At 50.6% G+C, this 25639-nt stretch overlaps 1 protein-coding gene across 3 annotated transcripts in view; it reads left to right on the forward strand.

Annotated features, from left to right (window-relative positions):
- Positions 1-25639, forward strand: part of TAMM41 (TAM41 mitochondrial translocator assembly and maintenance homolog) — a 37567-nt gene that overhangs the window by 9571 nt on the left and 2357 nt on the right. For 2 of the 3 annotated variants that reach the window (XM_004581311.3, XM_058678813.1), the window contains 4 exons: positions 1792-1942; positions 14014-14159; positions 17725-17890; positions 19927-19989. In XM_004581311.3, the coding sequence (XP_004581368.2) occupies positions 1792-1942; positions 14014-14159; positions 17725-17890; positions 19927-19989 (526 nt within the window). The remainder of the gene's footprint in view (positions 1-1791; positions 1943-14013; positions 14160-17724; positions 17891-19926; positions 19990-25639) is intronic. The other variant, XM_058678812.1, reaches the window with a different exon arrangement.

A 25639-nucleotide genomic window follows, 5' to 3' on the forward strand; every position in this document is an offset into this window, starting at 1 on the left:
CTTGTTATATAAAATCATTCTAGGTTTTGTAATATTGCTTTCTGTGGTTAAAAAATGAAAAAAGCTGTGGAATATATGTTCTCTTTTCTAGCTTTCCCATCACACTTTATCTGGGAGCTTCCTGTAGTGTGTCTTTTATGTGCCTTCTTAATTTCCGTCAAATTGTTTGTGTTTGACAAATACCAAGCAGGTCATGCCCTGTCACCCGTACTAGCAGATTCACTAGCAGCGGCACGGCGTTTGAAGATGGTGGGTACACTGGTGCATGGGGATGCCTGTGAGGACTTGTCACCCCCTTTGCTCGTATAGAACATCCGTGGAAGCAGCCCAATTGTGGTGGGAGTTTGGGCAGCCAAGACCCCCGTGAAGAGAGGCTCCACATCCGTGCTTTTTAGGGGGTGGGGGGCGTTATACTGCAGGCGTCATCAGGGTGTGTCCCAGGGACACAGGGTCCGAGTCACGTGGGAACTTGTGCAAACACTCACTTGAGCCTGCTGAATCCTAAACTCTGGGGACTGGGCCAAATAGTGTGTGCCTTAACATGCACTCCACGTGCTGGTAACAGCAGGTGGTGGTGAGAACCTCTGGCCCAGAGAGAACCTTGCCCTGGGTCCCAGGAGGCACACACCAGGAGGCCCCCTGGAGCCCACTTCATCCTCCCAGCAGTCTTAGGAGCTCAAGCCTATCAGTCAGCTGTCTTACTGACCAAGGATTATGCCCATGGTCACAGGACGAGGAAAGAGGTACAGCTGGGGCTTGAACACATTCCCCAACAGGGAACCCTGGGACAGCCTAGGGCCCTCTGCCCCTCCCTGGGTCTGGGGAGCATCAGGGACCCCGTGACGGCTGCGCTCTGTGTGGTGCACGGCTGCCACAGGAGCTTTGCGTTTGTTACCGTATTCTTTCTTTGTAGCAGTTCTCTTGCTTGATTGAAATTTACTATCCCCACTTTATAGATAAGGACTTCAGATCTGAGAAATTGCGTCACTTGCTGACACTCTCATAACCCAGAGCTCTCTCCAAGATGTGTGCTTTTTCTGTTGTAACTATTTCCCTTTGCCTTATTTGCTTCATCAAGCTTATGTGTGGGCAAGAAGACAGATGAGTAAGAAAGTAAAATGCCTTGAGCCCGGCATGATGGCTCGATTGGTTAGTCCTCCACGTTGTAAGCGTTGGGATCCCTGCCGAATGGGCGCTGGTTCATGTCCCAGCAGCTCTATTTCCCATCCAGCTCCCTGCCTGTGGCCTGGGAAAGCAGTCGAGGACGGCCCAAAGCCTTGGGACCCTGCACCCACATGGGAGACCAGGAAGAAGCTTCTGGCTCCAGATCTGCTCACCTCTGGCCATTGAGGCTATTTGGGGAGTGAATCAGCAGACTGAAGATCTTTCTGTCTCTCCTTCTCTCTACAAGTCTGACTTTCCAATAAAAATAAATTAATCTTTTTAAAAAAGGAAAAGTAAAATGCCTTCAAGTGTACTAGAAAATTAAGTGAAAGACAATGAGATTGTAAACTTTGAAAAATCTTAACTTTCCCAACGGATGATTATTCTTTTTAATTTAAAAGCAATTTTATTTGACATTTTGAATCTTTCTGGCATCATGATTTTCTGGATTTGGCAGAATAGGAGATTCTGAGGGTGCTTATTAGAGTAATGGCAATTTGTGTCGTCTGTGCTGGTGGTACCCTGGTCTCCAGTGGTAAGAGTTTGGGATGGGTCCAGCGGGTATGTGTCCCAAGGCTTGAGCAATCCTGCACTTCCAGAATCTCTAACAGAGGTTCTGCTTCTCAGGTGAAAATTGTGGCCATGAGCGAGAACACCAGCATCCGATCGGCCCTGGACAAGAACCTGAGGAGCGCGCTCACGGCTGCCTTCCTCATGCTGCCTGAGAGCTTCTCCGAGGAAGACCTCTTCATCGAGATCGCGGGGCTCTCCTATTCAGGTGAGTGACTGGGGAAGCCAGCTGTGCCACAGGACGGCGCTCTGCCACGTGAAGGGGACACTGTCCTTCACCCAGCCGTCACGCTGGAAGCTCCTGATGAGCCTCCCTGCCCCCAAGGTCTCCCCTCACCTCCCCACACACCATCCCTGGTCATTTCTACTATTGCTGTTGTTCATTTTTTATTTCACAGTAGTTTCAAACTCAGTTTCATACAGAAAACTCCTGCAAACCTTTACCCAGATGGACTGGTTTGAACATTTCAGCCCGGTTGTTCTCACATTCTCTTTCTGTGTCAGTAGTTCAGGCTCTTTGGCTTGCATCCGGTGACCTGAAGGTTGGATTAAGACTCAGACTGCTGGGCACTGCCTCCGGACAGCTGACCGAGTGGTTTTGGGGTAAATCCTAACAGTTGGTATTTTTGATGAGCTCTGGAGGGATGCTGGCACACCCCCAGGATAGAACCACTGCTCTGTCTGCAAACACACAGTATCGTTGGTTTCTGAGCAGTTTGAGTGTAGGTCACAGGTGCCAGGTCCCTTGTTTGCAAACCATCTTTCTCAGGTTGCTTTCCTGAAAAGACCATCGTGTCAAAACCCATTGGGCGGCTGTCAGGTTCAGGGAATCAGCACTGATCCAGTGTCTGCCCCAGACTACAATCCATACCCCAATGCCAGTTGTCCCAATCATATCCTCAATGGCACTTTTCCTCTGAGCACCTGACATGCTCAGAGATCATATATTGGGTTTAGTTGCTGTGCCTCTTGTTTTTGTTTGAAGATTTTTTTATTGAAAAGGCAGATTTTCAGAGAAAAGACAGACAGAAGGATCTTCTAACCACTGGTTAACCCCCCAAATGGTCTCAACGGCCAGAACTGAGCCGAACTGGAGTCAGAAGCCAGGAACCTCTTCCAGGTCTCCCATGTGGGTACAGGGTCTCAAAGGCTTGAGCCATCCTCCACTGCTTTTCTCTGGCCATAAACAGGGAGCTGGATCAGAAGTAGAACAGCTGGACACAAACTGGAATCCATTATGGAATGCTGGTGCTGTCAGGTGGAAGATCAGCCAGTTGAGCCGTTGTATCACCCACTCTTATTTTTGTTTTTCCTAATTTTACTTTTTAGTTGTTTGAGGTGCATAGAGACAAACACACAGAGAGCTCTGTCTGCTGCTGGTTTACTCCCCAAATACCTGCAGCAACTGGGGCCAGAGCCAGGAACCCAGAACCGAGTCTGTTGAGCCATCGCTGTTGCTGCCAGGGTCTGTTAGCGGAGCATTGACACAGGAGCCAGAGCCGGGGTTGAACACAGGCACTCTGCCATGGACCCAGACACCTGAACCACTGGGCTGTGTGCCCACTGCCTGTCTGACCCTGCCTGTCTCACGTGACACTCGTATGTTTGGGTCTACAGAGCCATGTCACCTCTTAACAGCAGCACTTCCCCCTTCACCCCCACACATACCAGCACTCCCCCACACACCTTTTGTGCAGTCCATTTGGTTTTTTTTTTTTTAAGATTTATTTATTTTTATTACAAAGTCAGATATACACAGAGGAGGAGAGACATAGAGGAAAATCTTCCATCTGATGATTCACTCCCCAATTGAGCCACAATGGCCAGTGCTGTGCCGATCCGAAGCCGGGAACCTGGAACCTCTTCCAGGTCTCCCACGCGGGTGCAGGGTCCCAAAGCTTTGGGCCGTCCTCAGCTGCTTTCCCAGACCACATGCAGGGAGCTGGATGGGAAGTGGAGCTGCCGGGATTAGAACTGGCGCCCATTTGGGATCCTGGGTGCGTTCAAGGCGAGGACTTTAGCTGCTAGGCCACTGTGCCGGGCACTTGTGCAGTCTATTTGTGTGAAAATCTTACAAATGTCCCATTTCTTATTTTATTTTTATGTTTTTCAAAAATGTATTTATTTATTTATTTATTTATTTGAAACACGGAATCACAGAGAGAAAGAGAAAGAAACAAAGATCTTTTCATCTACTGGTTTACTTACCAGATGGCCACAACAGCCAGGGCTGGGCCAGACCAGAGCCAGGAGCCAGGACCTTTTTCCAGGTCTTCGATAGGAATGGTAGGAGCCCCAATACTTGGTTGATCTGCTGGTTTGCTTATCCAGGCCATTTGCAGGGAATTGGATTAGAAGCAGAGCAGATGGGCTATAAACCAGTGCCCATGGGGAACGCTGGCCATCGCAGGCAGTGGCTTTACCTGCCATGCCTCAGTGACAGCCCCTGGCATCCTGTTTCAGACCACAGTTTGCCTCCTAGATTTGGCACATAGTGTTGATTCTTGCTCAAAGCAGTCTTTTACCATGATGTTTACAAAATGATTTTCCAACTCCATTTCTTTTACATTAAAGGGACAGATTTCCCTTCTTGCCCATTCACTAACTCATTTGTTTACTTGTCTGAACTTTCCTGCCCTTTCTCTTTCAACCAGTTGTGCTCCTCAGAGATGACAGGGTCTTCTTGAAAGGGCTAGGGAGGGCCCGGCTGCGTGGCCTAGTGGCTCAGGTCCTCGCCTTGAAAGCCCCGGGATCCCATATGGGCGCCGGTTCTAATCCCGGCAGCTCCACTTCCCATCCAGCTCCCTGCTTGTGGCCTGGGAAAGCAGTCGAGGACGGCCCAAAGCTTTGGGACCCTGCGCCCGTGTGGGAGACCCGGAAGAGGTTCCTGGTTCCTGGTTCCTGGCTTCGGATCGGCGCGCACCGGCCTGTTGCGGCTCACTTGGGGAGTGAATCATCGGACGGAAGATTTTCCTCTATGTCTCTCCTCCTCTCTGTATATCTGACTTTGTAATAAAAATAAATCCTTAAAAAAAAAAAAAAAAGAAAGAAAGGGCTAGGGAGTGGCTGGAGGATGGAGCCCATGACCCCCGACCCTCACTGTAACCAGAGGAGTGCCATAGTTGACTATGCTGTAGTGAGGCTCTGTAGATTTCTTTTATTTTTTTAAAAAAAGAAAAGTCTGCTGGTTTTTATAAAGTTGGAAAGCCATTGTCTTAAATAAGTAACCTCTTTCCCAGTTTTTAAGTGTGAGTCAAAGAACCCCACGTTCAAAACATTGCACAAGCGGTTTACTGATCCCTGGGTCCCAGGACAGATACGGCTTCACGGAAATTCAGTGCCATGGGAGACAAAGGAGGACTCGTTCTTCAGGCTCCTTCCCAGAGCATGGCTAGCTCAGCCGTGGCTGTCATTGCAGCACTGGAGGGGGAGAATGAGAAGGGCCAGCTTCCCGCACAAAGTCTCTCCACAAAAGGCAGGGCAAGGAGCGACTGGGAGGAGTGGGCCCGGGTGCTCTGCCGAGGGGGAAAAATGGCTCCATTAGGGCAGGTGCCTCCCCTGGCTCCCTGGGCAAGATGGATTCAGGCAGCCTTCGTGGGTGGATTCTGAATCCTCTGTACAGTCTGACATTGACTGAAGAAGTGTCCAGTGGCTCAGCTGCTCTGCCTGTGGGAGGGCACTGCCCATCTTCAGCTGGTGTGGCAGGATCTCAAGAATTGAGGATGGAGGGGAGCTGGGCCCTACGGGTAGATTTCTTTACCCTTCTCCCCTGCCCTCTGCCTCTCTCATCTGAGACTTGCTCCAGGCCATGTCTGAAAGGCTGGTTTACCTGCTGGTTCCCTGGGCTTCTGAGAAACCTGTGTCTTAGAATTGATCCCATGCTGTCCCTTGAGGAAGTCACTCACGTTTGTCCAGCCCTCAGAATTCCAGGGATCTGCCCCAGCCTCCTTTGTAGTTGATGTTTCCTGCCCTTTTGCAGAGGGGAGAAGGGGCAGGAATTCACTGGGTCTATGCTCCTGGGTGAGCTTCTGCTGGTGCTGGGGGGGAGCGGAGAACGAGAACAAGCTCTCTCTAACAACCCCTTCCATTTTATGCAGTCTTTTTCGGGGCCACTTTGGCTGCCCTGGGGCCTGTGTTTATGCCAGCGTTATTGTAGATGAAGGGTGAGAAAGGAGTAGGTGGAGGGGAGGAGCCTGCGGAGTTGGGGAGCAGAAAGCTCTCTAATCCCGTCTTTATTCTTAGAAGTCAGCGTTTAAATGATCTGGAAAAGGAGCAGCAGATGAATTTTTAAGAGTCACCTTGAACTTTCTTATTTAAGTCCCAGCCATTAAAATGACTAATTTTAGGTAATGATCCTGGTTAAGCATCAACCAGATGAGTCAGCACCCGGTGCCCTCAAGAACTGAAGATAGAATTTGTGCTGTAAAGGCTTTCCCGTTAATAAACATAAATGGTCCAAGTGAGTCAGTGGCAGACTTAAAGAAACAACACGTGTAGAAGGGCCAGGGCGTGCGGAAAAACGTGGCTGGTTTAGTGAGGCAGCAGTGGACGGATATAACTGAGGCCCGGGGCTTGTCTGTTGGGTGCCCACAGCCAGCCCCCCAGTACTTTGTGTGTGATAACCAAAACCTCACAGCGCCCTTTGGAGTTGGCTGCTGTGTTCTCCATTCTACAGATGAGAGAACAGAGGCCCAGGAGACCAGCACTGCTCACATCGGGGTATGTAGATTGGAGTCACAGCACCACTTGCAGTTCTGGTTTCCTGCTGACGCACACCCTGGTGGGCAACAGGATGTGGCTTGAGTCCTTGGGCCTGCTCTGTGCACTTGGGAGACCCACGTTAAGTCCCAGACTCCTGGCTACTGCCTGGTCCAGCCCTGACTGTGGCTAGTATTTGGGGCATGAACCAGTATGTAGAAGTTCTTTAATCTGCTTCTCTCTTTCTGTGTCTCTGCCCTTTGAATAAATAAAGATAAATATTTTGAAAAACATCAGAAAACTGAGGCCCGTATTGGTTCCGCAGCCAAGGCCGCTGTGGCCAGTGCCTGCTGATGAACTCACAGCCCTCCTGGTGTGCCGTCTTCTACACCAACTTGCTGGAAGTGCTTTGGCCGTTTTCACGCCTGTTTTCTGGCTTGTAAAATGGAAATAACAATATTGTGAGCATGTTTTCAATGAGGTAATATTGATAGTGTTTAGACGATGATTGCTGGGTTTTGTTTTGTTTTTGAATGTTTCTTGTCGTTCACATAGGTTTTTCTCAGGTTGGGACACCTGAGGAGTTTCTTGCTCAGTTCTGCAGTGATTGACAGACACTTAGGACAGCTGCACTTATCACTGTTTTGCTGATGACCCTGATGTGAGTGATTTCACACAAATTATTTTGGTAGGGGAAGGGCGATGGGGACCTGAATGCAGCTGGCACTGAGGCGTAGCGGGCTAAGCTTGCACCTGTGGCACTAGCCTCCCATATGGTCGCTGGTTGGAATTCCAGCTGCCCTACTTCTGATTCAGGGCCCTGCTGTTGGCCTGGGAAAGCAGCAGAGGATGGCCCAAGTGCTTGGGCCTCTCCCCACGTGCGAGACCTGGGGGAAGCTCCCAGATTTTTACTTCAGATTGTCCCCAGCTCTTGCCATTCTGGCCATCTCTCTCTCTCTCTCTCTCTCTCTCTCTCTCTCTCTCTCTCTCTCTCTCTGTCTCTCTCTCTCTCTGACTGTGCCTTTCAGATATAAACAAATCTTAAGTGGGGGTGAGGCAGATGAGGAGTTGTTTGGATGTGTTCTCCAGAGTAGAATTGTGCTGTCAGAGAATTATAAAAGAAGGGGCTGGCCTAGGATACGGGGGATTAAACTGCTGCTTACAACCCCAGCATCCCATATCAGAATGCTGGTTCAAGTGCCAGTTGTTCTGCTTTGATCCAGCTCCCTGCTAGTGGGCCTGGGAAAGCAGGGGAGGGTGGCCCAAGTGCTTGGATCCCTGCCACCCACATGGGAGATTCAAGTGGAGTTCCTGGTTCCTGGCTGCATCCTGGCCCAGTTCTGACTGTTATGACCATCTGCAGAGTGAACCAGTAGGTGGAAAATCTCTGTCTCTTCCTATCCTCTCTCTCTCTCTCTCTCTCTTTCAAATATATTTAGAAAAAAAAAATGAGGTCCATGTTGTGTCATAGCTAATTAAGCTACCACCTGTAATTGCAGCATACCTCATGGGTTCTGGTTCCAGTCCCACTGTTCTGCCTCCCATCCAGCTCCCTGCTGATGCCTCTGGGGAAGAGCTTAGGTGCATGCACCCACAAGGGTGGCTTTGGTCTGACCCAGCTCCAACCATTGTGGCCATTCGGCCTCTCTGTGTATGTAACTCCCTCTTTCAAATAAGTAAAAATAAGTAAGCCTTTTTTAAAAGACATATAAAGTGAGTTACATGTGGACAGATAATGCCTGTCAGAATGAGCTGAGGGCCTGGATTAGGTGCTGACAAGCCCATTGAACCTGGCCCTTTAAGGCCCTTCCAGAATGAGAAACACCTTGGGGCAGAGAGGCTTGAGAGAGAACGGGCTGCATTTAGGGCAAGCTTGTCCCAGCCAGCATGGGCTCAGCTGCATCTAGGAATAAGACAAAGCAGTGGGGAAATTGAACTTGGAGGGTCAGAGAGGCGGTTTGGAATCCTCAGTGAGAGCCAGCACTCTGAAAGTGTGAGCAAATATTCCCACATCTGGATTCTGGTTCAAAAAAAAAAAATCAGTGCAGACGTCCCCTGGAGTAGGTGCAGCCGTCCCTCGCAGGCAGAGTTGGGGCTGCCCGTGTTGGCCAGCGCTGCCCATGTCAGCCCTGGGCTTACTCTGCCAGCCTAGTCCTAGCTGGAACCCAGGCTGGAACTCCACGTGCTCTGGAGTTGTCTGCTCATTTTTGAGACATTAACACTCTGTAAGGGGCATTATTGGTCCTTAAAACCACGTGCTGTTCTATGCTCGTTCACCATGTGTTAACTCACAGAACCACTGAAACCCCCATACAAGCTTGTTAGCATGGTGGTGCTTGCTGGCTTTGGAGGGTCCTTAAGTGACATTCCGCTGGGGGTCACATAGCTGTGACAGTCCAGTCCTAGAACCACTGGTTAATATGCCTGGGACAGCAGCAGAAGATGGCTCAAGTACCCTGTACCCACATGGGAGTCTGGGTGAAGCTGTCGGCTCCTGATTTTGACTTGGCCCAGCCCTAGCTGTTATGGCCATTTGGAGAGTGAACCAGCAGGTACAAGCTTCATCCTCTCCTGTCTCTTACTGTCTCACCCTGTGTTTCTAATAAATCTTTAAAAAGAGATGCTTAGAATCATTCGGATTAGGGCAGTGCCGGTCAGAAACACAGGCCCTCAGGCTGCACCCGCCTTGATGGATGCAGTAAGCATTCAGAAGAATGTGGGGAGATGGTAAAATGGTACCAGTGCTTTGGAGAAAGAGTTTGACAGTTTCTCAAAATATTAAACAGAGTTCCCGTGTGGCTCAGCACTTCTTTGTTACAGATTCCAATGGATTGAAAACATGTTCACAGGAAAACTCAGACATGTCTGTTCACAGAAGTGTTATGAAGAGTGAGTCACCAGGCAGTGGCCACCACTCACAGACCCATCACCTGAGGGATGGGTGAATAAGCCTGATCCTTCAGGAATCAGCAGGAACTGATGTGTGTGCCACGATGCCGTGAGGAGCCTTGGGAGCATTTCCTCAGGCCTAGAAGACCTGTGTTGTAGGGTGCAGTACGTAGAAAGTGTCCACATGGGGCCAAACCTACAGAGGCAGAAGGCAGGGAGAGGAAATGCTCGGGGGGTGCAGACTCTACCAAGGATTCTAAGTTCAAATGGAACCCCAGAGTACAGGCCTGGGAAGACAGCTGGAACCAGCCTGTGGAATTGTGCACTTTAAATGGGTGAATTGTGTGGTATGCGAATGAGACCTCAAGAAAAGCTGTTGTGAAAGTGAATATGACTTTGCCCCATCAGCACCTGCTGCCCTTAAACATGACCGCATAGGAGCCTGCAGGGCGGCTCTCTCCATTGCCTGCCTGGGGCGGGCCTTGTCTTCCCATCTCTGGTGTCTGGCATAGCTAGACAGATACTCATTGAACTGAAAAGAAAGCAGTACTGAGGGAGAGTTCAAAAGAGAAGTTAGCCCAGGAATTATTATCTTTGAGGCTCAGGGATTCTTGTCCTGTCTCCGATACACATATCTCAACATCAGTAGTCACTGCTTTTCTGCTTACAAAGCTTGCTTTAATAGCTTAGCTCACTTAAGTCTGAAAGCGACCTTGTGAGGGTGTGTGATTGTCAAGCTACTCTCCAGAGAGGATTGAGACGGGCTCAGAAACCTGAAGAAGGCTGACTCAGGTCACCCTGGGACATTGCCAGGCCTGTGGACAGGCTGCAGAATCCCTGCTGCCCCCACATTTGCGGCAAGGTCCATGACTGCTGGAGGGACGCCTGGGGCTGAGCGCAAGCACACTGCGGAAGGCTCCAAGTCTCCAAGTCTCCACATTTGTCTCATTTTGGAGTCAAGGAGAAATGGTCCGTTGGGGTTACCCATTGTATTTCAGTGGCAGTTCTTGGGATGGAGTAGTCAGGAGTTAAAAACCATCAGTCAAGGGCCCGGCGGCGTGGCCTAGCGGCTAAAGTCCTCACCTTGAATGCACCGGGATCCCATACGGGCACTGGTTCTAATCCCGGCAGCTCCACTTCCCATCCAGCTCCCTGCTTGTGGCCTGGGAAAGCAGCAGAGGACAGCCCAAAGCTTTGGGATCCTGCATCCGTGTGGGAGACCTGGAAGAGGTTCCTGGCTCCTGGCGTCGGATCGGCACAGCACTGGCCATTGGGCTCATTTGGGGAGTGAATCAAAAGATGAAAGAACTTGCTCTGTCTCTCCTCCTCTCTGTAGTTTCCAATAAAAGTGAAATAAATCATTTTTGAAAAAAGAAATTGTTTTATTTTCTTTGAGAGAGAAGTGAAGACAGAGAAGAACTTTACCCCTGGTTTACTCCTCAAAAGGCCACATCAGACAGGCTAGCCTAGGTTGAAGCCAGGAACACACAACTTAGTATCTGTTTCCCCTGTGGGTGACAAGGACCCAAATACCAGAACCATCACCTGCTGCCTCCGTATGTGCACACTAACAGGAACCTGGGAGCTGCGCTGTGGTATGTCAGGTTAAGCTTCTCCCTGCAACACCAGCATCCTATATGAGCTCCAATTCAAACCCAACTTCTATTCTTCCCATCCAGCTCTCTGCTAACGCACCTGAGGAAGCAGTGGGAGGTGACCTGAGGGCTTGGGTACCTGCCACCCACATGGGAGACCCGGATGGCCTTTGCCTGACCTGGGTCCTAACTGGGTGGCCCGTTGAGGAGTGAACCAGATGATAGTAAAATCAGTCTCTGTCTCTCTGTCATTCTGACTTTCAAATAAGTAAATCTTAAAATAACAGGTAAACAGGAAGCCAGACTAGAAGCAGTAGAATTGGGATTCAGACCAAGCACCCTTGTATGAGAAGCCAGCCTTGCAAGTGTTGCCTTAGCCAGTGAGCCAAACACCCACCCCTACCCATGATTCCATTTTAAAATGCTCAAAGTGATAGGTTGGGGTTCCTTCCAAAGCAGAGTGGTCCCCGGCAGTGGCAGCGCTGCAACAGTGAGAAGCCGTCGGACATTGGACCAGTCCTCCTGTACTCCTCTCTGTAGAAGGGCAGGTGGTAATAGTCCTGCTCTGTGGGACCTCGCAAGGCCTAAAGTGACCGCTACATGGGAAGCCACACATACAGATTAAATGTTGACATTAAAGCAAAAGTAACTTTTATAAAAGTCCCTTTCCTGTCTGTGTGTGTGTGATTTTTTTAAACAGTTGTGTTTTGACGTTTTGCTGTGCTTTTGCCTCCTTATTTCTTACTGCCCAAGGTCATGTGATCCCTTTCCCTCCCGCTGCGTGTGTTGTAATGTTTGCTGGTGACACACCGTCCCCGGCAGGGTGTGGGTGACTCGTCATAGCTTATCCGTTCCCCTATTGTTGGGCATCTGGGTTACGTCCATTATGCCAGTATTTTAAGTAGTGCTTCAGTGAGCAGGTTTTTTTTTTTTATCTGAAATGTATTCACTTCCTGGGAACTCTAAGGGAGGTAACTTAATCTATGCCTTTGTTGTCCGTGTGCTAGAACGGGGCTAGAACGGTATCTACCTGAGCATTAAACGACACAGGACAACAGAGCACTTGGAATGGGGCCTGGCACCTACTAAATCAGCATTGCCTCCCAGTCTCACATGTCCTGAGTCTGTTCTTGGTCTCTTTCTCCAGGGGCTTCTTGGCTCACTGCTTTTCAGCAGGATTTTATCGATTTGTGATACGGCATTACGTGAAAGGGACCGATTTTCAGCACCCCATTACCAGGGATCTAGCCTTTAATCTAGCCTTGATTCCCTTTGCCTTTTTTTTTTTTGAAACGCAGATTTACAGAGAGAAGGAGAGACAGAGAGGAAGGTCTTCTCTTCACTGGTTCATTCCCCAAGTGGCCCCAATTGATGTAGCTGAGCTGATCCAAAGCCAGGATCCAGGAGTCTTCCAGATCTTCCATGTGGTTGCAGGATCCCCAGACTATACATCATCCTCTACTGATTTGCCAGGCTGCAAGCAGGGGGCTGGATGGGAAGTGGAGCATCCAGGACACGAACCAGTGCCCATTTGGAATCCTGCTGGTTGCAAGGCAAGGATTTAGCCATGAGGCCACAACCCCAGGCCTAGTAACAATACACCTTCACCCCATGTGAGCATCCCATGGGACTGCCACAATCCCGGACCCAGTAACGACACACCTTCACCCACATGTGAGCATCCTATGGGACTGGGACCCACGCATGCTTCCCCATCTGCATTCAGCATACTTTACCCCTTTGTTTTTCTGTTTTCTTTCTTTGTGTGTTTTGTTTTGTTTTTCCAATACAAGCCAACAGTTGACTCTTAAGAAAATCTATTGTGCAAGTAATGACCTCAATGGTGCTTCTCCCCTCCAGAGAAAACAATGGCCAGGGTAACACTGTGTCCTAGCTACCCAGTTTACACTTGTTTTCCTAGAGTAATTATTTACAATGCTGTGTTCACCCTCAAAAGTGACCCGGCTCAGTGGAAGGGTGACATCGCCATGCCTGCTGCAGGGCTCCCCACGTCGCTGGAGTATCTGCCTACCTGCACATGGCACCCCCTGTGACCCCATGACTTGTCACCTGTCCACCAGAACATGGTACCCTCCATGCCCCTGTGACTTGTCACCTGTCCACCAGAAGTTTCAGACACCATGCTCTGCCCATACCTTACCCAGGAGATTGTCCTGCGCCTGTGCAGCCTCCTCTGAACTCACCTCATTCCAGCAGACAGAACCCTTGGTGTATGTCCACATAGAGACTCTGGGTTGATATGAGATGGTGGTTCCTCATCCCTGGGTGCTGGGACGTGTGGAAAGTCATAAGTGGTCTCCCCCTTTGTCTCTCCCCTCCCCCCAGGAACAATAAGAAAAAAATAACAAATCTGGAAGCAATGAATTCACCCAATTTTCTCTAAACCTCGATCCTTCCCACCCTGATCAACCATGTAATCATTATTTTTAAAAAATTTTTTAAAAAGGGCCCGGCAGCGTGGCCTAGCAGCTAAAGTCCTCTCCTTGAAGGCCCCGGGATCCCATATGGGCGCCGGTTCTAATCCCAGCAGCTCCACTTCACATCCAGCTCCCTGCTTGTGGCCTGGGAAAGCAGTAGAGGACGGCCCAATGCATTGGGACCCTGCACCCGCGTGGGAGACCCAGAAGAGGTTCCTGGCTCCTGGCATCGGATCGGCGCAGCACCGGCCCGTTGCGGCTCATTTGGGGAGTGAATCATCGGACGGAAGATCTTCCTCTCTGTATATCTGACTTTGTAATAAAATAAATAAACCTTTTAAAAAAATTAAAACAAAATAATTGTTTTCTTTTGCTTTTTAAGATTGATTGACTGATCTATTTGAAAAGTGGGAAGAGAGCTTCCATCTGCTGGTCCACTCCCAGGCAGAGATAGGTCAAACCAAAGCCTGGAGCTTCATCTGGGTCCTTAAGCACTTAGCTGCAGCCTCTCAAGCTCATCATCTCAGGAAGCTGAAATGAAGAGCTGGGATTTGAAATGGCAACCCTGTATGGATGCGGGCATCTCTGGTGGAGGCTTAGCCCACTGTGCTGGACCCTGGAGTGTGAATTCTTAATAGAGCGTTGGCTTTTCTGTTTAGGTGACTTTCGGATGGTGGTTGGAGAGGAAAAGGCAAAAGTGTTGAATATTGTGAAGCCCAACCTAGCCCACTTCCAGGAGCTGTATGGCAGCATTCTGCAGGAGAGTCCCCAAGTGGTGTATAAAAGCCAGCAGGGCAGACTGGAGGTAAACCGTGTGGGAGGACAGGAGCTGCTTGGAGGGGGGAAGGGCCTGTGGGCAGTGTGCTCACGCTTGTGTTCTTGCAAGCAGATGTTGTACGTGAAGACCTGCTTCAGAGGGTTTGGAATGCACTGAGGTCTCTCAAAGTAGGAGTAAGAAGAGGATGTCTTGGGAGAAGGGAAGAAGAGGCAGAAGTGGGAAGACTCTCTTTCATTGTGTGTGTATTGTTTTTGCCATTTGAAAGTCCTTTTTAAAGATTTTTTTCCATGTGTTTAGAAAGCAGACTTATCGAGGAGGAAAGAGAGGGAAAGAGAAGGTTCACTCCCCAAATGGCCTTAACGCCTGGAGCTGAGCCGATCTGAAGCCAGGAGCTTCTGCTGAGTCACTCACATGGGTGCGGGGTCCCAAAGACTTGAACCATCCTCCGCCCCTTTCCCAGGTCATAAGCAGTGGAGTTGACGTGTCTGGAAGCAGAGCCCGTATGGCATGCCGTCCAGCGAGATCAGCTGTGAAGCAGGTTCATTCTTCATCCTCCGACACCAGGCACAAGGGAACCTCTGTGTAGCCATATGCAGGAGGCAGCAGAGTTGGGCTGGTCTGAGTTTCCTGTTTGTGCAGCCCCCTGTCTCCTCCAGTCTTGCTCTCATGCAGTGCTGGTGACCCCACCTAGCCTTGGGACAGCTAATATGACCCGACACATTTCCTGTTGGGCAAGTCTGCAGGCATGGTCACGTCCTGTGCCAAGGTCAGAAGCTCTGTCTCTACCAGGGCCTAGCACCCTGGAGTCAAGTTTAAACCCTGTGTGACTCTTCACTGCAGATGGCAGTCTTGCTGCAGAGCCCTGTAGGTCTATGTTATACTCCTCTCGTTCTTCCCAAATGCCCCTGCGGCTGGGAGCTTGGCACAGGGTTGGCAGGGACCCAGTTACCTGAGCCATTTGCTGCTCCCCTCGGGATCTGCACTGGAACCTCGTTGCCTTTAGCAGGAGCCCCAGCTGGACATCAGGATGGGGTTTCTGTTTCCACCATGGTCCTGCAGAGCCTTGGTGTCCACGCCACCTTGTCACCCAGAGGCAGGCCTGAGGGCTGTGTTGCCTGGCTCGGCGGACCCCTCCCAGAGCTGCCCCTGTGCTGTCAGTTGGTGAATGGTCTGCGCATGTTCCCCGAGCATGGAGCGTGCTGAGGACGCCCCCTGATCACTGCCTTGTAAGGGATAAGATGAACTGGGGCAGGGGACTGGCCTTGACTTGGGAGGGGTGTCCCAGTGTTGCCTAGCCCCCCCCCCACTTCCCAGAAACCTCACAGAGATGGTAGGCTCCTCCCATTGTAGAGGATTTCTTTTCTAAGATTAATATAGTTATTTGAAAGGCAATGACAGTGGGAGAGACAGTATGAGGTGTTCTGTCTGATGTCTAGCTCCCCAAATAGCCAAAACAGTAGGGATTGGGCCTTGTTGAATCTAGGAGCCTGGAACTCCTTCAGGGCTTGCAAGTCAGTGGCCAGATCTCAGGCCTGTTAGCAGGAGCTGGGTTGATAGTGGGGCAGCCAGCCCTTGAACCAGCCCTCTTGTGCAAGATTGTAAGCTGCAGCCTAAGCTGATGTGTGCCGTGCTGGCCCTGTTTCACGGGGTTTCTCATAGCTGTCTCTCTGCCCTGGAAATGGCCGTTACTGCCTACCAGGTTACCGTCACCGTGCGTCGCTGACCAGCCTGACACTGCAGAATACCCCCACCCCCCACTTTCCTTTGAATGTCTCTGGCAAACGATGCGAGAGTTAACAGCCCTGACATAAGACACACTGTTGTCCACCCACGTGACAGAGCTGATTCCTAATGGGAAAAGAACACCCCTGCCAGCCCTCTGGCCCCGTGAGAGCCCCGTACCTCTGTTCTTGTTCTTCTTCTCCAAGATTTATTTATTATCTTTATTGGAAAGGCAGATTTACAAAGAGAAGGAGAGACAAATATCCTCCATCTTCCAATTCACTCCATGGGTAAAGCATAACTGAAATATAGAATCTTTCTGACCAGTATCAGTATGTGGTCCCAAAACCTGAGTCCACAAATGCCATTTCTAGGATATTTTATAGGAATTACCCACACTGTTTGTCATTTATGTAGCCAGAGCCAAGTAAAATATCCTCAATAGCTCTTTTTTGGCTAAACGCACTCCTCCACCTTTACTGTAGTCACCAAGTAATAGCGTTTTCTGCTTTGCACACATTTACTGGGACAAAATGCAGGCATCGGGTTCTTTAATAAATACTTGTTGAATGAAAAAGTAAAATGAGTAAATTCTAATTTTTTTAAGGATTTATTTGTTTTTGTTGGAAAGGCAGATATACAGAGAGGAAGAGAGACAGAGAGGAAGATCTTCCATCCAATGGTTCACTCTCCAAGCAGCCACAATGGCTGGAGCTGAGCCAATCCGAACCCAGGAGCCTGTATCCTGTTCCGGGTCTCCCACACGGGTGCAGGGTCCCAATGCATTGGGCCGTCCTCAACTGCTTTCCCAGGCCACAAGCAGGGAGCTGGATGGGAAACAGGAATGCTGGGATTAGAACCGGCGCCCATATGGGATCCTGGAGCGTTCAAGGCGAGCACTTTAGCTGCTAGACCACTGCGCCGGGCCCAGTACCGAGTTTTGAAGGAAGTACTACTGCCCCTATCTTTGACGATCAGTGCTTACAAAATTTTTATTTTATTCCATGAACCAAAGTATATAACACTGGGGTTTAAGGAAGCTAGTCTGACTTAAGCTGTATAGGTGTTTTTTTCTTTTTTAAAAATTTTTTTTTCTTGAAATCAGAGAACAAGTGAACCCTCTCCACTAATTCACTCCCCCAGTGCCTGCCACAGCCAAGACTGGGCCAGGCTCAAACTGGGCACGAGGCGCTCAATCTAGGCCTCCTGAGCGGGTGGCAAGGGTGTGGTCTCCCTAGCGGGTGGCAGGGGTACGTCTCCTGAGCGGGTGGCAGGGGTGCGTTCTCCTGAACGGGTGGCAGGGGTGTGTTCTGCTGTGTGGGTGGCAGGGGTGCGTTCTCCTGAACGGATAGCAGGGGTGCTGTCTCCCGAGTGGGTGGCAGGGGTGTGTCTTCTGGGCAGGTGGCAGGGGTGCGTCTCCTGAGCCTTATAGGGAGTTGGAGACCCAGAGATGAACCCAGGGACTCTGTAGGCCACTAGATTCAGCACCCATGACCCATGTGGCTTGTGGATTCAATGGTTTCTAATTTTATGTTTCATTTCTATATTTTTCTTACATCACCTTAGTATATTTAAAATAAAGCAGAAATTGTTAAATTCATGCAGGCAAGTTGATGGGAAATATGGATGTTAAAAGTTCCCTTGCACCACATAAACTTATCTTTTAGTCCCACGTGTCCTGGCCTTTTGGAGTCTCCTCAGACATTCAGTTTTAAAAGGGATACAGGATCTTGAGCCTCGTGCCCCATCCAGGGTATGCTCAGCCATTGGTGTGATTTTGAATAGAACCCACACATCTGAATATCTAAAGAATTGAAAACACTTGGCAAAGATAGCATCTTTTTCATTGATTTATTTTTTTCTTTCTTAGATAGATAAAAGCCCGGAAGGACAGTTCACTCAGCTCCTGACCTTGCCCAAGACCTTACAGCAACAGATCAACCACATCATGGACCCTCCTGGGAAAAACAGGGACGTAGAGGAGACATTACTGCAAGTTGCCCATGACCCCGACTGTGGTGATGTGGTACGGCTGGGTACGTGTTTGAACTTGATGTTGAGCGGGTGTTGGCCGTGGTAACAGCAGTTTTTGCTTCTTTTCCTTTCCTTTTTTTCTTTTTTTCTGAGCTAGATCAGAGGTGATTGCCTCTGGGAGGAGGAAAACACTGACTACCTGGGTTTTCCACCTCCAGAATTCCATTTGTTTGGGGTCAGATGGTGGGAACACTTCTGTCTTCGGGCTCCTTGATCATAAATCCCCGTCCAAGAGAACAACAGAGTTTCTTCTGGTTCCAAGAACATAACTTCCGAAAGTTATTAGAAAGATGTGTCCATGATCTTGATGATCATGTGGGGAGGAAGGAGGGGGGTGACATGCATTGTGCCATCAGGGACAGAGCTGTCACTGGCCGGCTCCCCTCTGATGCTGCCCAGGGCCCCCTAACATTGATTTTATTTTAGTATAGCTTTTATTCATTTCTACTTGGAAAGCAGAATTACAGAGAGAAGGAAGGACAGAGAGGGAGCGTCTGTCCTCTTACTCCTCCAAACGGCTGCCACATCTAGTGCTGAGCTGCTCTGAAACCAAGAGCAAGGAGCTTCTTTCAGGTCTCCCATGTAGGTGCAGGAACCCAGGGACTCGGGTCACATTTTGATGTTTTCCCAGGCTGTCAGCAGGGAATTGGATCAAAAGTGGAGGCGCCAGGACATGGCACCAGTGCCCATCTGGGATCCAGCTCCACAGGTGAAGGACCACCCTCATATGCCTGATATGGCTGTACTTGCTGCCCACCCCAGCACATGTGACACCAAACCTGTGTCCTGTCTACAGAAGCCCACTGCCTTCTGGGGCAGTAAAGGAAGCTGGTGAGATCAGGAAGGGGAGGAAGAACTGAAATGGAGGCCAACTCCCTCCCTGAAGGGAGCAGGTCCTTTTGTTTCCACTCAGCCCTCACGGAGCTCCTGCAGGGAGCAAGCCCCTGCGCCAGTTCAGGGGCTGCTGCAGAGAGCAAGCCACTGCGCCAGGTTCAGGGGCCGCTGCAGAGAGCAAGCCCCTGCGCCAGTTCAGGGGCCGCAGCAGGGAGCAAGCCCCTGCGCCAGTTCAGGGGCCGCAGCAGGGAGCAAGCCCCTGCGCCAGTTCAGGGGCCGCAGCAGGGAGCAAGCCACTGCGCCAGGTTCAGGGGCCGCAGCAGCTCCGAACGTTAACTCCGCTCTGTGTCCGGGCCCACACCAGGGTTTCAGGGCAGGTGGGTCCCAGTGCTCCTCCAAGTGACCTGGGGGAGACACACTGTTGGAGCAGTGGCTGTCCTTTTCAATGCCGTGCTGGTAACTGTGTGATCTCAGCCGCGTTTATGAGGAGGTGACAGAAGTAGCCCACCACTCCTTGCCCAGAACTCTGTGTGCTAGAACACGGCACAGAGTTCATGGGAAGGTAAAATGGAAAGATAGGTTGATCTGCATCTCAAAATGTTTGCAATCCATGCATGGGTTGGGATCTTCAGAAAATGCATATTTTATGTTTTTTTAAACATCCTTGGTGGATTTCAAAAAGTTTTTGTACACAGCTTTCCACTCATTTTGCATGAACTTGGGTGCAGCTGTGTTTTCAGGGGGCTGGCGTTGTGACAAAGCAGCCTACAGTTTCCAGCCTCCCATATGGGTGCCGGTTCCAGGGCTGGCTGCTCCACTGGGGAATTAGCAGAAAAATGACCCAAGTCCTTGATCCCCTGCACCTATATGGATGGAAGCAACTGGCTGCTGGCATTGGCCTGGCCCAAGTGCAGCTGTTAGGACCATCTGGGAAGAGAACCACAGAAGGGAAGATCACTCTGTAACTCTGCCTTTCAAAAAAAATAAATGAATCTTTTTTTTTTCCTGCCAAATAAATGAAACTTTAAAAAGAAATGCTGTCTGTATCCTTTCACCTCTTGAGACAGAGAAGCAGCGGCTGTTTCACTTCAGCTGGCCTGCGAAGGTACCCTCGGTCCTGACCCCCGATTCTGCCACCTGTGACTCCTGGAGAGGGGTCGACTTGCTGGTTGCGATGACTAACACCTGTCCATGGTTCCCTCAGGCCTCTCAGCGATCGTGAGACCCTCCAGCATCAGACAGAGCGCCAAGGGCATCTTCACTGCGGGTGAGAACCTCGGGGAAGCCGTGTAACCGGGGACCGGATGGCATCAGCGCTCTGCGTGAGCCGCTGATGCAGTGCTGGGTACAAGTGTGTAGAGTACTCTCTCTTGTGGTCGCTCTTGAGTTTCCCCTCATCTGTTTCCTTCGGCCGCTTGCTGGAACTCCTACTCACATGCTGAGCCTCCACCCCTGGCCCTTGGGTTTTCTTCTTTGGGTTTCCCGTTTTCCGTCTCTGTTCTTGTGGTCCACCTTTGACGAGATTTTTTTTTTCAGCTTTGGCCTCTCATTTCTGCTATTCTTGTTACTTCTTGTTGTTCCCTGAGTGCTCCTTTTCTTAAAAGCATTATTGGCTCCTCCTTCATCTATCGGGTCTCTCCCCTGTACTAGCCACTCAGATACACAAGGCAGCACAGCGCCATCCTGCCGCACAGGGACTCACAGTATGGAAGGAGAGGCAGACATGTTGAGCGAAATTTGTTCGGCAGGGGCGGTGGGGGGGACTGGGGAGAAGCCACCCAGGTAGCGCAGAGAGTGTCTTTCAACATGAACCTGCACTGAAGGTTGACACTGCCTGGGAGCTGGTGTCCCACACTGTGTGGATGCCCGTCTGAGCATTGGGCCCTACCTGGATCCCAGGGACAATTTAGTCACAATGCAGTGGTACCCGTGCCAAATCTGCTCAAGGTACGTAGCTCTGCATGAAGACATTGAACCCATGCTCCTGCTGGCTTATCCCCATCAGACTGCCGGTGAGCTGCCCTGGTTAGCTTGGGGGATTCCAGCCGCTGCAACTGGGCTTCTTCCTCGCCACCTCGCAGGGTGAGGCATGCTGATCTGGTCTCCCTATGCGATCAGGGATTATTAGAGGTGTGTTTTTGTGCTGTTCTTTTGTGATGGTTTTTGTTGAGATTTCTCTCTAATCCCTTTTGTTTAAGAGTTCCTGTTCAGTACTGAGGTATTTACAAATGAAATGGTTGCATTCTGGGATTTGCTTCCAGGCAGCCTGGTGGAGCGGTGGGTGACTGGGGTTGTCCTGTTAACAGATGCCTTGTTGGAGGTGGAGGAGGTTTACAGAGATGCCGCACATGACTCCACCTGGTTCTCACCAGGTGAGAAAAATCTCTAAGATTTTTTTTTATTATTAAAGAGCCATCATCCCTGTCATTTCTTTTTTTTTTTTTTTCTTTTTTTTTTTTTATATCTTAGGAGGTTTATTCCAACGGGGCAGGAACGGGTAGAGGTGGTGAAAGTCCGGAGGAGAAAAAGGGAAGGGGAGAGAGAGAAGAGCGGGGTAAGAGTGGGCTAAGAGGGGGAGGGATAAGAGCCAGGAAAGAGAGAGAGCCGCACCTGGGGGAGCCTTTTGTCGGCCAGGTATAGGGGGTGGGGATTGGGAGGGATTGAGGCCAGGCCCCCAGGGGATTGGCGCCTGCAGGTGAATGCCTAGGGATGATTGGCAAGTGGGCGGAGTTGGGGAGGGGGCTGGAAGATTGGGAGGTGGGATTCAGGAGGAAAGCCAGGCTACATCTGATTGGTGGATAGCTAGGCCAGCGCGAACTTCATGAGCTGTGAGGAAGAAGGAATGGTGCCGGGTCCAGGAAGGCTTTACACCTCCAAACTCAAATCGGTTTTTGCTTCTCTCTGCTCACCAGCAGGGGGCAGTGCTGCGGGGGGTTCAAACCAGCTTCCACTCCTTCCCTCCTGCTCCTAGTGGGGTGAGAAGGACTCATGGTTACATTCACGTGCCGGGTTTACACTTGGCTCACCTCAGGGACAAGGGCAGGGAGGCCTTCAGGCCCTTTAAAGAACCCTTACAGGTTGCAGAAGGACCTTGCTGGCCTGGGAACCGAGAGGGACACAAGGGAGACAGAGGCGCTGCAGGGAGGGCCCCAGGAGAAGCAGATCCCAGCAGCAATGAGCAGGGAAGGGCCTGGTGTTGGGGAGGAAGAAGGGAGGGACTCGGTGGCGCCTCCTCTGCCCGCCGGCTGTGAGGGGTGTCTGCCCGCGGTGAGGAGGGTGAAGAGTTTAATGTTTGAAGTCTTGCCCTCCCCACCCCACTGCCCGCCCACCTGACTTTCTGGTCAATCAGAAGCAGCTCTGGGGGCAGAGGCCTGTTTACTTCTGGAGTTTCAAAAGATTCACCTGAATTAAGAAGACAGGTTTAATCTTGTTCGGAAGAGCTTCTGGCATGCCTTGGTTCATCTTACCAGCCCTTAGCTGCAATGCGATAGATTTGGCAGTGCTTTAGCCCTCTAATCTCTTATAACTAAAGTGTTTCTTCCATTTGAGGGCACATACATGTCTAAATAAAAAAGGTACAAGGTAATATTACAGGCTTTTCTGGTGATATTACTGCAGCCTGGAAGCCCCCCACCTACCCCTGCACAGGGACACAGCAAGAGACTGATGTAGCAAGAGAGAGTTGCTATCCATTGGCCTGACTTCCAAATGCCCACACAGCTGGGGCTGACTGAGGCTGAAGCCAGGGGTCTCCCCTTTGAGTATCAGAAACCCCCAGTACTGGATCCTTCGTGGCTTCCTTCCAGGGTCTATGTTAGCAGGAAGCAGGAGCCAGAGTCAGAACTTGAACATGACACTGTGACATGCGGTGCAGGCCTCAGAACCACCAGACTCAACGCCCACCCTGAGCCTGCAAGTTCTTAAAATGAACTCTCCTCTTGCCTGGAGGAGGTTGGCTTTGTGGCTGTGTCTGGCTGTGGTTGGAAGATGACTAGAGAGCCCAACACGGTAGCCTGCTGGCTAAAGTCCTCTCTTTGCGTGCATCCCACGTGGGCACCAGTTTACATCCCAGCTGCTCCACTTCCCTTCCCGCTCCCTACTTGTGGCCTGGGAAAGCAGAGGATGGCCCAAACCTATGTGGGAGACCCAGAAGAAGCTCCTGGCTCCTGGCTCAGTTCCAGCCAATGCATCCACTTGTGAAGTGGGCCAGTGATGGAAGATATTTCTCTGTGTCTCTCCTTCTCTCTGTAAATCTGACTTTCCAATACATGAATAAGTAAATAATCTTTTAGAAAGAAGATAGCTAGAAAAACCAAGTTGGAGGCTTGCTCACTTTCCGTCCCAGGGGTTTGAACTACAATCTGAAGGGGCAGTGGAGACCACCCACTGCCTGGGAACACCTCTGGCTCCCCATCCTTCAAGGTCACATGCTTCCCTTACTTTGACGCCCCAGGGAACAAGCTGGGAATCAGGAGGAGCTGTGGACTGCTAAAGCCTGGCTTTAGACAGCAAGCTGAGGACCAGGGATCTCCGTGAAGAGGCGCTGCACCCCATTGTCTAGGGAAGGAGCAGTGAGGAGGCCTCCCTCTGCGCAGCCCTCTGGCCTCAAGGGGCTCCTAGAATGTGCAGGGCTTCCTGATCCACATCCTCTTCTTCAGAAAGGAAGCAGGAACTGAGAGTAAGTTTCTGTTGGCCTGGAAGGCTTCCACACATTACAACTGATGCTGTTCCCCTTGTATTCTAGCAGCCAGCCTGGCATCTCGTACATATCAGTGCACAGTAACCACTTGGACAGGGCAGTGTGTAACACAGAAGTTAAGGTATCCACGTCCCATGCCAGAGCGCCTGGGTCAGGTCCCAGGCCCGCTTCTGATCCAGCTTCCTGCTGCTGAGCACACCGGGAGACAACAGGTGACAAGTCAAGTCCTTGGGTCCCTGCCAGCTCCCAGGGAGAGCCAGCCTGTGTTCCTGGCTCCTGTCTGGCTACTGTGTGCATTTGGGAAGTGAACCAGCAGGTAGAAGCATCTGGCTCTCGCTCTCTTTAAAAATATTGATTTATTTTTAGTGGAAAGGCAAGTTTACAGAGAGAAGAAGAGAGACAGTAATATCTTCCATCTGCTAACTAACTTGCTAAATGTCCACAATGGCCAGAGCTGAGGTGAGCTGAAGCCAGGAGTCTCCCCCAGGCCTCCCACATGGGTGCAGGGTCCCAAGGCTTTGGGCCATCCTCCACTGCCTTCCCAGACCACAAGGAGGGAGCTGGATGGGAAGTGGAGCAGCTGGGACACAAAGCAGTGCCCACATGGCATGCTGGCAATTACAGACTGAATCAGTTGAGCCGTCGTACCTCTGATTCCTTTATTTCTTTCCTTTCGTTCCTCTTTCCTTTCCTTTCCTTTTTAAATAAAAATGAAAATAACAGGAAAAAAATGTACTTGCCCAGTCGTGACTGAACAGATGGAAGATGCTAAGTCTTATAGCAGTTGCAAATGTCTCCATGTGTGATGAAAAGCACGCCAAGTTATTAATGTGATTTAGATAATGTGAATGCCTTATGGGCGAGTGTCTGTGGAGATACTGAGCAGTTCCAGGCCTCCACACCCACCCCTGGCCCCACCAGTCCCTCCATGAGGAGGCCGGAGCTTGACGTTGAAGTGGGTGGATACACCTCAGTCTCCTGAGTCCCTGACACTTGGAACCATCGCAGCACTTCTGTGAGGTGGGTCCCGTTGTTAGGGGTAGTATTGGCTCATTCCCATGGTGTGTTCTGCTGTGTGAACCAGCTGCACTTTACCCATTCTCTTGCTGCTGGGTGTTGGGTTGTTTCCCCTTTGGGACTGTCATGAGAGGTCTGCTGCGAGTGTTCTGTACCTACCTCGGCGAGTGTGTGTGCGTGTGTGTATACACTGTGTGTGTGTCAGGTGTAGACTTGGGGTAAAAGGCCTGGGTCTCAGCCTGTGGGCATGTCCAACTCTGGGAGATGCCACCCAGTGTTCATCCACGCTCGTCCGCACCTGCCCAGGCTCAGTTCCCATGTAGTGGCTGCCAGGCCAGCACTTGATTTTCTGTCTTTTGCATCCTAGGCACTTGCGTGTTATACTAAGCTTGTGGTTTGCATTTTGTCCGGTGTCTCAGGTGGTTGAGCTTTTGTTTCGTAGGTTTATTTGGATATCTTCTTTAAATTTTTTATTAAATGTTCAGAAAAAGGTGGACAAAAGCAGAAGCCCTGTCCCATCCCCCTGCTCCAGTTCACTCCTCAGATGCCCACACAGAGTGTTCAGGGTGGGCAGGGTTGAAGCCAGGAGCCAGGCACTCAATCCAGGTCTCCCACGTGGGTGACAGGACCCCAGTTCCTCAAGCCATCACCTGGAGTCTTCAGTAACAGGAAGCTGGAGTCCAGATCAGAGCCCAAACTTAAACCTGGGCCCACTGGAGATCTCTTTTGTGGTGTGTCTATTCTGAGTTTGGGGGTTTTTTTTGTTTTGTTTTGTTTTGAAGGCAGAGTTGCAGTGGCAGGTGGGGCGGCTGGGGTAGAGAAACATGTAGAGAGAAGAGAGGTCTTCGATCCGCTGGTTCATCCCCAGATGACTGCAGGAGCCCAAGGGCTTGGACCATCTGCTGCTACTTTCCCAGACACGTTAGTAGGGAGCTAGATCAGAGGTAGGACCGCCAGAACTCAAACTACTGCCTGAATGGGATGCCGGCATTGCAGGCAGCAGCCTAACCCTCTACCCCACAAGGCGGACCCTTGATCTGTCTTCTCTTTCTGTTGCACTGTCTGCCTTTTGCTTGCTGAGCTATCTGCATGCTATAGAAACACATCCCATGTCATTCATACATAATGCAAAGTCTCCTGCTCTGGGGACAGTCATCTCACTCTGAGTGGTGACTCCTGGCAAAACAGATGCCCTTAATTG

Source organism: Ochotona princeps, chromosome 21 (genome assembly GCF_030435755.1).
Source record: "Ochotona princeps isolate mOchPri1 chromosome 21, mOchPri1.hap1, whole genome shotgun sequence".
Lineage (NCBI taxonomy): Eukaryota > Metazoa > Chordata > Mammalia > Lagomorpha > Ochotonidae > Ochotona > Ochotona princeps.